This window comes from Meleagris gallopavo, chromosome 1 (genome assembly GCF_000146605.3).
Source record: "Meleagris gallopavo isolate NT-WF06-2002-E0010 breed Aviagen turkey brand Nicholas breeding stock chromosome 1, Turkey_5.1, whole genome shotgun sequence".
Taxonomy (NCBI): Eukaryota; Metazoa; Chordata; class Aves; order Galliformes; family Phasianidae; genus Meleagris; species Meleagris gallopavo.
In genome coordinates this window covers 36,083,330-36,095,033 of record NC_015011.2, presented here as the reverse complement: position 1 = coordinate 36,095,033, position 11,704 = coordinate 36,083,330, and the positions used below count along the sequence as shown (strand labels likewise).

General features: G+C 39.9%; 1 protein-coding gene across 1 annotated transcript in view; it reads right to left on the bottom strand.

The window, feature by feature from the left end:
- TRHDE (thyrotropin releasing hormone degrading enzyme) overlaps window positions 1–11,704 on the bottom strand; it is a 216,919-nt gene that overhangs the window by 204,236 nt on the left and 979 nt on the right. The window contains exon 3 of the mRNA XM_010708202.3: window positions 6,772–7,045. Coding sequence (XP_010706504.2) covers window positions 6,772–7,045 — 274 coding nt within the window. The remainder of the gene's footprint in view (window positions 1–6,771; window positions 7,046–11,704) is intronic.

The following is an 11,704-nucleotide window of genomic DNA, read 5'->3' as shown; positions in this document are numbered from 1 at the left end:
TTTTTTTTTTTTTTTTTTTCCAACTATTAATGAAAGTCAGCTCTCCAGTCTCATCAGACTGATCACCCAGACTGCAGGCAAACTGCACTGCAGATAAGGAAATGCCCAGCCTAGCTCTCCAGCATCTCATGAATGGTCAGAAGCGTGACTGTGATTCCAATCCTCCTGACACAAGCATGAGTACAGAGCTGTGCTCACATGGAGCTGAACCTAAACTAACAATTCTTGTGTGATGCTGGCTGACTGTGACTTATATCTACTGATGCAACTCCATTCACTAACCCTTCCCAGGTAAAAATGACTTTTTTACATCTGCAGAATCAAGCGACTATCAGTGCACTGATCCCATTTTAAGATCTCTGTATTAGAGTGATGCCAAGCCAAATTGAGGGAGTCCCCAAACACAATCCTTACAGAATTCAGTGCAGGGACATTGATTCGGGCTTTCTGCAAGCTAGTTAGCACTATGGAAGCAGTAATTATCTTATTTTCCTTTAGCCAGATTTTTCCACAGCTCCTTCTCACTGGTCAGGATAAGACTAAGCTATACAAAAGTACAGAATTAAGATCTTTAGTAACCCAGAGCTTGTGATCTCTGACTATGCCTTAGAAAAAGTAATAACAAAATAACAGCAGTGCAATAACAGTTGCCCTTACTCTGGTATAACTCTTCTCATAAGATCTTTCTTAGCCTCAAGGTCTTTCTCAGTATCATGACAAATTACTCAGCCCTAATGACTGTGCAGTAATGTTTAATAAAACTAAAACCAAGACCCACCCATCACTAGAGCTTTCCTAAAGATGTATTGTGTATGGATTCAGATACCCAGAGAAGGTCTTGTCCCACACAGCTGACCAGGCTCTGGGTTGCCCCACATGCTGCCAATCCTGCAGTTCACACTGCCACCATTTTGGAACAGGAGCAGGAGTAGCCAAAAAGAAACCACAAAAATTCTTACAGCACTGTCCTTCATCAGCATTCTTCCTCCCATTCATCACCATGTCGTCAGCTAGCCACTTTCTGCTACTATTCCTCATTCTCACCCGCTCCAGCACTGCCTGCAACATTCTTCTATAACCTGTTCACCCAGATCTTTTCCTGAAACCACTCCTTTCCACATACTTTTCTTTTCTAGCAGATATTTGCCCTGACAAGAGTCATACACTTTAAAGCTGCAAGTTGTTTCTTCATTTCTGTAGTTATCTCCACATCCCATCCACACTGAGAGAACGATAGAAGATGAATCTCCCTGAAACATCTCTTCCCAGCAATGCATTCATCTCCACTGATAGACTCTGTCCCTGAGCGTTCACTCCTTCTACTAACTGAAAGAATAAGCAGGCAAGAAAAGCAAGGAAGAAAAATAACCTGAGACAGAGGTGAAGGAGGTAGTAAGTTTCCATGTCCACCTGACAAAGGAACAATGAGAAACAGAGGGTTTAAAGAATAGAAGCACTGCTAAACATGAAGTAGAGTAAATACCAATCCAGATAGGGGAAAAATGAGGCAAAGGCCTGATGAATGGGAAAGACAAATAGAGACAACAAAAAAGGAAGGAGACACAGAGATGGTGTGTCAGATATTACAATACAGCCAGCAATATTTTTGTTTTAAGAATTACTGACAAAGAACATAGGTATGAGGTATGATAAGGAAACACAATATATGAGTAAAAACCAGCAATCATGCGAAGGTATGTGAATTCCTTGGGATTATTTTACTGTGCAAAAGTGACAATACACAGATTCCACAAATTTCACTGACTACCGCTGGCACAGCTGCAGTGCAGTACAGAGCCAGAGATCAGCTAAACCTGCTCGTAAGGATGTCCCTGCTCCCTCAACATAACATTATCTCAGGGAGCATCCTGGTAGAACTGCTCTGCTTTCTAGTCCACAGCAGCACAGGTATCTGCACCACAGTCTCTTCTACAGGAATCAAGCTGTGCTCAAACACTAAGGCAGTACCAACTATTTGAATCATTCCCTGTAATCCCAGATGAATCTGAGCAACAAATTACACTCTTGTAATGCACATAAGAAGGCAATTCTGCTTTTAAATTACCTGCTCTGGAAGGGATTCTGATCAGACCTATACAGATTAAAGAGTTATGGGAATGATTCACAGCCACTGAGCTGTGCTCCTACAAAAGCACTACTTGTCTTAATTCCTCTTTCAAATTAATAGTAGTGTATGAAATATAAGTCTCCATGTGTGCAAGAATAATATAGGATATATCAATATTATTATTTGATTGGCTAACTCAGTTTTCCAAGTCAGTTTCTACATTTAACTTGGTATGTATTTGAATCTCATGCATGGATTAAAATTAATTTTGAGGTCAATGCCATTCTTTGAGAAAAACCGAACAGCCAGAAGTTAATCTTTTTTAAGAATAAACCTGCTTTTAAACTCACTGTTTTGTGTATTCCTTAGAAAGTTTATCCACCGTTGACCACAGCAGTTTACTAAGAGTGATCACCCAGGAGAGAGAGGAGATTTTAAGCATTAGAGTACTGTCAAAATCTGAAAGGATACTTTCCCTGAGCCCCTCTTAACAGTCTGTGAACCAAAATCAAGTTTGTGAAAGTACAAAAAACAAAAGTACATACAAGCTGCAGTCTTTCAGAGATCTATAAAATAATATACATCCCATTAATACAAGAAAGGCACCTTAATCGTAATTTAGATTGGAGGGTACCTCTCCATCTAGTTCTAATCCCCCCGCCATAGGCAGAATTGCCAACCGCTAGATCAGGCTGTCCAGGATTCCATCCAACCTCGCCTTGAACATCTCCAGGAATGGGAACATCCACAATCTCTCGGAGCAACTTGTTCTAGTGCTTTGCTACCTTCTGAGTAAAAAGTTTATTCCTAACATCTAACCTAAATCTCCCCTCTTTCAGTTTAAAGTCATTCCCCCTTGTCTTATCACTATCAGATCATGTAAAAAGTTGTCCCTCTCCTGCTTGTAAACTCCCTACAGCTACTGGAAGGCTGAAATGAGATCTCACCAGAGCTTTCTCTTCTTCAAGCTAAATAAGTCCAACTACCTCAACCTCTCTTCATAGGAGAAGTACTCCAGTCACTTGATTATCTCTGTGGCCTTCTCTGGACCTGCTCCAATAGCTCCACATTCTTACTGTGCCTGGGGTGCCAGACCTAGAGGCAGTATTCCAGATAGGACCTCAGAAGGGCAGAGTAGAGGTGGACAATCACCTCCCTCACCTTACTGGCCACCCCTCTTTCGATGCAGCCTAGGATACCATTGGCCTCCCAGGCTGCAAGAGCACACTGCTGGCTCATGTCCAGCTTTTTGTCCATCAAGACCCATAAGCCCTTCTCTGCAGGGATGCTCTCCATGTCTTCTTCTCCCAGTCTGTACTCATATCTGGAATTGCCTCAACCCAAGTGCAACACCTTACACTTGGTCTTGTTAAACTTTATTAGATTTTCATGTGCCCACTTTTTGAGCCTGTCCAGGTCCCTCTAGATGGCATCCCTTCCTTCTGTTGTGTTAGCTGCACCCCTCTGCTTGGTGTCATTATCAAACTTGCTGAGGGTGCACTTGATTCCACTGTCTATCCTACTGATAAAGATCTTGAAGAGCACAGGTCATCCAGTGTCTGGGGGACACCATTCATGACTACCCTCCACCTGGACATAGAGCTATTGACCACAATCCTGTGGCTATGACCATCTAATCAATACCTACCAAAATGTTTCATCACAGAGGTTAGGTTAATTTTCTTGAACATTCATTTATTTCCAGAAGTTAACTTTGTTTCATCATATATTTATGTTCACTTGCCAAGAATACAGGAACAAGTAAATTTTAGTGACCAAACAGCTTTAGAGGGAACCAAGAAATTTAGACTTGCCTGCACCAGGAGATCAAATTTCAAAAATTTACCTCGATAATAGGCACAGACTCCCGGGGTTACAGTATAAAAGCCATAAAATGATGGCTTACCTCAGCAAATCATATCAACAAAGCCAGCTCTAAGCTGTTTACCATATGTTAACACATAAGATATTCTTTCAACAAATCTGAACAATCTTACAGGATACAAGATTATCCCAATCTATACAGGCTTTTAGTTTTCAGGTCTTTGCCAAAAACTACCTACTAATTTGCAGCAACTGCTGACAAAGATCTGTATGGTGGTACACTCAAAGCTGTGGAGTAAACGTGTCTGTCCTACATGTGCTGAGCAAGAGACTCAAACATAACAAAGACCACTGTAGCCATCATGAAATAAATACTTGGATGTTGTCTTTGAGAACAGCAGAAAGCAATAGTTAGTGTCTATATTACATGAGTATACCTCTGTCTTCAAGATATCATACATACTCAAATAGCAGAAGTTTACAATTTATGTGCTGTGAACACCATAAGAAAATAAGAGGAAATAGGATGTATCTTTCAAACTGATGGTCATGAAGTTCATTCTTCACATTGCACATATTTGTTTACACGATGCTGAAATTGAACAGCTTACAACTGTTTGGTTTTTTTTTTAGGTTGTGTAGAGGACATGTCAGAGAGATAATACAGTAGTATTATGCATGCTGAACTTGCAAATAATACATTGTATTAGAGCACAAAGAACATGAGACAGCATATATCAAAACTTCCATCTTAGAGGAGTTAAAGGAGAAACACAAGTAACTGTTGTTTTCTGAAGCAGAAAAATATGACATTGTTCTGAGCTTAGGACCAAATCCTTCACCAGGAAGGATTACAATGAAGATCATCAACTCCAACCTGGATAGAAGTCTGTTTCAGTACTGATTGATAAGGAAAAAGAAATGGCCTGAAATCTCAGCCTGTTCTACTTAGGTCAGTCTTACAACTATTACAACAGCCTGAGGCAACCAATTACTCATCCCAAGAGCAATGCTTCTTGTACAGACAATCAATCTGAAGGTAGCAGCACTAAGAACTAGGTATCAGCACCACCATTCTCCCTTCTTACATTTTTTCGCACAGACACTTATGCAATCTTTTTCTAAATTAACTCACTGAACTGATAGAGAAATATCCTTGCTAAAAAAGAAGAAAAAAAAAAACAACGGAGAAAGAGAGAGAGAGAGAGAGAGAGAGAGAGAGAGAGAAGTTTCATTTTTCAATCTTGTAAGTGAAATCAACTCAACTAATGGTTCAGCTAGCTCAGGGAGGAGCAGTTGGTCCCAGCCTGAAGAAGCAGAGCTAGGAGCCTTCCTCTTTCAGTAACACTGAGCTACACAAGCAGCACAGCCATCACAGGCAACCAGTGGAACTGCAAGCACAGGCTCAGAATTTCCAACATCATTACATTCCTCAGAAGAAATAATCTCAGAGAGCCATGTCCTAGCTATGTTTCTTCCTTCCCTTCAGTGGAGCCAAAGGACAGCGTATAGGTCTGTTGGCCATTAAATGATAGGGCTGAAGGGGAATGAAAGCCTCCCTTGTGTCCTTCCCAGCAGTTTCAGTGACAAAAAAAAAAAAAAAGGCTGATTTCCTCATGATTTCAGTATGACCCAAGTGAGAGCCACCAACAAAGAGGGCTGGGTCTAAACTCCTTCATCTTCAGCACAGCCTTGAATCCTTACTAGATCTCAGGCAGTCACACAAAAAGATGGATCAAAGAACTGATCTGCCTGAAAACGCATTCACACATTTTCATTTATCTTTTCAGGTCAGTTCTCAGAACTGCATCGGAACTGTGCAGAGGTGAGCGCTGGCACAAGAAAGTAAAGAAAACTTCTGGCTGAGAGGAGGTGGGATCAGCTCCCTCTGAAGCAGCTCAATGCTCAGACACGCTAAAAGTTATTATGGATACATTCCATGTCTTGATCAACAACAGAAAGGAGGCAGGCAGTACTTTATGCCGCCAAACCACAGCACAAGTAATTGAGCATTTGTAGAAGCATAAAGGTAAAAAAGCACTTTGCTCAGGCACACAGCTAGAACTCCACTCTAGCCCTCAGCTTCCAAAAGTAGATCAATTTTGTTATTCACAGAAACTAAAAAGGAAGTATTTCTCCGAACATACACCTGAAAAATCAAGATGACAGCACTGTGAAATATTCTATTAAGCTGACAGCATTTCTCATGTATGTTTTGGCTTGTTATACAGTTCTGTGCTTGATATTTGTAAACAAAAACAAAACCGATATAAATAAAAGATTTCCCTTTTTTCTTTTTTTTTTTCCCCTCCACAACATAACTGCTGAAATCATGCTGAATTTGGAAATAACAGCTCCAGAAAGTCAGTGCTTCCACCAACATGGTACTGCACTCCATGGAAGCTGATAGGACATAAAGTCCTGCTTCTAAACAAGTTCTAAGATGAAATACTTAAGCAGCCTCTCAAGCTAGCACACAGCACACCACGGGGAATGTCAATATTAAAAGAAGGAGACTAACAACCCTTCCACTATTACTGTACCACAAACATTGGTATTGAATAGGCTGTAGGACAAGCAAGAGAAAACATACTAAGAAAATAAAAGTGAATTGAAAAGGATACCTGAAAGTTTAAAATTTCATCAGACAACAAAATTTACTAAACTTAACAATTAAAAAGCACTGGGGAGAAATTAAAATATATATATACTTTTAGAAAATGCTCCAAACAATGCAGACTAACATTGAATGACCTGGCAAATTTTAGGAATGCTAAGCAAGAAAATTCTTTAAGTACTTGATGTTACGATCCCTTGCAAAAAAAAAAGAGATTTTCAAAGTAGCAAAACGTGTCTGGTACAACATCAGAAATACTTACAACTACTCCACTCTTGGTGACTGTTTCCCGGTATGTAAAATTGCACACTGCCCAAGCAAGGTAATATGTGGACATGAGAGGGGTTTGTGAAAAGTGATCTGTAACCCATCCGTCTTCTTCAAAAACAGAAGTTTCAACTGGCATGTTGGACAAAGATATATAAGTTGCCTGATGCTTGATGCTGATTTTGAAAGTGGCCTTGTAGATGGGCTCATCAAAGCAAGGAAAGGCTTTTCTGGCATGAGTAGGAGAGAACTGCGTAACACCAAGAAACCTGGAAAAGAAGCAAACAAAAGCCAATGCAACAGTTACTGTCTGTGACCAGCACTCTATTCACGGGCAGAGTAAATCAGACATTGCTTGACTATTGTGGTTTAACAACAACAAATGTAACAGTACAAGTCTACAGCATTGAACGCTGCTTTACCACTGTGGCCTTTCTTGATGTGAATTCTTACTACCTGTACTGTAACACAATCAATATAAAGTAATGGCCTATAAATTTTGTACAAATTTGCTGGCATCATGCTGATGTTAAATAATCCCTTGCCTTCCATCAGGCTTCAGGATCTCACAGAAGTTTTATATGTGGAAAAAAAGTTGGCCAATATCGGTCATAAGCAAGCACAGACTCAGTTAAAGCCAGGATTAAGTAGCCTTTGGGGAGCTCACTCTGCCCTGAGACATTGACAGCACACACTGCCTTTCTTTGGACATTAGAACTTACACCCACACAGTGTACTCAGGGGGGTTGTTGTTTTCCACTGCTGATTACTTCTCTGCAAGTGGCACAGGTCTCAAACACACTGTGCTACAATACAGCAGTATTGCTACTGTGTATAGTCACACACACAAAAAAAAATAAAAAATAAAAATAAAATAAAAAATAAATAATAAAAAAAATAAAAAAAATCAGGGATCTTTGCAAAATCACAATATAAGCAAATAATTACACAAGCACGGAGTAGTTTACCTTTTTTCAACATGTGCTTTTCTTATGTGGTATATTTTAAAGAGAACAAATACATATCAGTTCACATGGCAAAATATTCAAAGATTTCTGAAGAAGACACCAAGCCATTGTATAAAATGGGAAAGCTTTAGTTCAATTTAATTATAATAAAAATTATCATTAATAACAGTGATCATTTTCTTTGGAACTAAGCAGATTTTAATGCAGATGCTGAAAAGGAACCTTTGCAAGTAGAGACTTTCTCCAAATTTACACCATTCAGAGAAAACCATGCATACGATGATCGCTCTGCAGAAACAAGCTGAATTTAAAAGGTTGAACTGCAGTGTTCAATAGGAATATTTTCTGAAGCACACAGGACAAGAAAATGACTACAGCTAAGCTACAAAACTAAGTATGAAGGCTTTTAGAGAAGTATTGAATCATGTCTCAATTTTCAAGATTCCATCAGTGGAAATCACCATGCAATTTTAGATAGCTGGTAAACATTTGCCACAATTTTAGAGGTTGAATAATCATCTGTTACTCCTCTGGAGGAAGAGAGCAGGTGGATACATTTGATAAAATGAAAATGGTGGCACTCATTACTCATCAGTCCACAAGCATAATTCTACAGTACCAATAATGGTATCATATTCTGTATTCTGTAATATCTGATGCTCTCAAACCCTGAGGAGGAAATATAAGTAAATAAATAATCAGGAAACCTTTAAGGATAATTATTTTTTTCTAAAACTTTGTAGGTTTTAGAAATATTGCCAGCATTATTTTATAAAATTCTTTAAGAAAAACTTCTTGAAATGTTCATTTATCTATAAAGCATCCATGCCTGAGACAACCAAATATGTTTTTAGGTGAAATGATCGCCTCTTTCATAAATCTATTAAAAAAAAAAAAGATTTTTACCCACCACTGAAGGTTTTACTGTTGTTTTTTTTGTTTGTTTTTGTTTTGTTTTGTTTTGTTTTGTCTAAAACAAAAAGCTTTAGTAGACAAATCATTACCGAAGGAATTTATCATACTGCATTTGTCTTGCCTCACTATAAAATACAGATTAGTTACATCGTATTTCTGAATAAGGTTGTTCAGTGTAAGGTAAAAAGTTGGTGCCAGGTATTCCATTATTATCAGTGGATTTGCACTAGTGCAACAAAGCCAAATCAGCCAATTAAATGAAGCAAAGTAGCTTAATTTATATGCAAAGTATTTCAAGTGGTCCTGATTCTGCATTCTAGGCACATGCTAAAGAGCTATAGACACCAACAGTAGCTTCAAGTGAGCTCGGAAACTTGTACCAGCCTGTTATTAATAAAGCCAGAATGATGAACTTTCAGCTGCAATTAACAATTTTAATGAGCTCAGATATACACGTAAATGCATAAATAGGGAATACTGTACATATGCTGACACCTTCTTAAAAAAAAAAAAAAGGGAAGCATTTTTCCCCACTTTTTGGGGGTCCTATCTGCAGTCCTGTTAGGTGTTAGGCCATTGAAACAATCTCTTCACCGGTGACAAAAGCCAGTGACCTCTGCATCCTCCGTATTCACACAGAGGAATAGATAACATCCATGCAGACGTAACTGGGCAAACACTGGATGGTCGATATTCCATACTAAAAATACACCAGCTACCAGTAACAGCGGTGTTTGTAACGCACGCATTACTATCAAATATCGATTCGCTTATTGTGCCATAAAGTAAAACAAACAGAAAGTTAAAAACTTCTTCCCAAAGACTAAACTGCTTAAAAATAAAATAGTCTATGCTTCAAGGCCAGGCTGGATGTGGCTCTGGGCAGCCTGGTCTAGTGGCTGGCAACTGTGCACACAGCAGGGGGGTTGAAACTAGATGATCATTCTGGTCCTTTTCAACCCAGGCCATTCTATGATTCTTATCTATTCCCCTAAGCATTAGGAAGAACAACAAGCAAAACTTCCACCCCATACCAAAAATGAACAGTAGGTTGAGTAATTCATCCTGCAGATCCTTCTCTGGGCACTGACATTTTTATCTCCAGTTCCCAAGTATATCACCACAAAAGTTGTACTTCTGGGAATGACAGCCTCGCAGCCTGTCTGCTCAGCATACCTACAGCAGTAATTTGCAGGTATTTTAATTCCACCTCATCTGTTAAAGGAAGACGTGTGTTTCCTCAACAAGCTATCTATTTTGACATCTTAGTAGTGATAAGATGGAAGAATATGTCTGTTTGTTTTGTCTGAATAATATAAGATTCTCTTCTCTTCTTCATTTATGCCCAAGGTGGATGTTCATTTAAATTGTGTGTATATTACTATGGTACTCTACAGGAGCTCTGTATTAAATGTTTGTTGATTCAGTAATCAGCAAATTCTAGCACATAATGAAGAATAAGTTCATAGCTTATCACTTGAATTTCAGCTTTCAATTAAAGTAGCACAGATTGCAGTAAGAAAATAAGTACTTCATGCTACTGTGAACACTTTAGGCTAATTTATGACTTTCACCTATAAAGACACCAGTAAATGGACTAACTTTACGAAGAAAAGAATTACGAAACGAAGGCACTGTTACGCTTGTAAAGCTTCACAGTTAACCCATTACTCACCCCTGACGTACCACAAAAGTGAAAAATGATGTTTTAGACCCTTTTACAGCAACTACTCCTCCAGCGATGTCACTGTATTTTAATCGAATATAAAGACGTCAGAAAGCTGAAATTCTGCTGGAACATCAAGGTCCCTTGGAGCAGAAGAGAAGCCTTGCTGTCTGTCACAGCAGAAATCATCCATGTTTCGGGACTACACATGGTTATATGAGTTACATTAAAATCGGGCCACTAATCAAAATGCAAATTGCAAGAGGTTGCTTCTAATGAGAAAGTTTCGTGGTTTAGAATGTGTATTACTTATTTTATAACTCGGTGAGTCTTTAACTTTTTGATAGTCCAAGGGGAAAAACAGTGCTCATGTTAAACATCTGAAACTGTAACCCTGAACTGATGCCAGTTTTAAAAATAGCATTTTACCAGAAGAAACACGTGAGCTGGTGCAAAGAAACCACCACTGATTTCAACACAATACTACTGTACACAAGGTAAGGATCTTGCTGAATATAATTATATTCAAGTGCATTAAAAGCAAAATGCTTCGTATCCCAGAAGTAACACAGAAAGCTGTGGGAAGGGCATTTTACCCCTGCCTTCCATTCCTGTGCCTTAAACTCTCCTGATGGCTCTGAAAACAAACAGACTTTTGTCTTCCCCCCCTCCCTACCTCCCCCAAATCATAACAGGAGCACTGGCATAGAGGCACAGAACAGTAACTTAGAAGAAACGTCGCAGCACAAGCAGCTACCTGGCAGCTCAACTATTTCCACAGGAAGCTTAGGCAGGCAGGAGCAGTAACTGCTTAAACAACTTTTGCTGAAACAAATTTGCAAAGCGAATTATCCCCCCTGCTGTCGGCAGCCTTGTCCTACTACGTGCCCATTTCTACGCAGGTCTGCAGAAACTCCCGATTGCCCCACTCGCTCACTCCTCTGCGATAAAGGCGTTTTATCTGCATCCTTTCCTACAGCCGTGCATTTTCAAATTTTCATTTTATTTCACTGCAGTGACAAACGGCTCAGGCAATTTCAATCCCACTTGCAATTCCAACATCAGACCGGTGAAAACTGCCAATAACCACAAGCATTGCGTGAGAGTACTGCTCTAACGCAGGGGCTGTCGATTTGAACTGGCGAGCGTTCTTTCCCTGCCTTACTTTTTTGGCCAGTTTTCAGCCTTCCTCTCGGCCGCACCGACCGACAAAGGTTCACCTGGGGAGCGAAGAAACCCCTTCGGCCCCAACTGCCACCACCGCCTTCCCTCAGCCCGAGCCCCTCTCCCGTCCCGGCCGCAGGAGCGGAGCGGGTCGCCGCAGAACTCCGGAAGCTCCGCCCCTCGGCGCCTCCCCGCCTCGCAGCACCGCCCCGCAC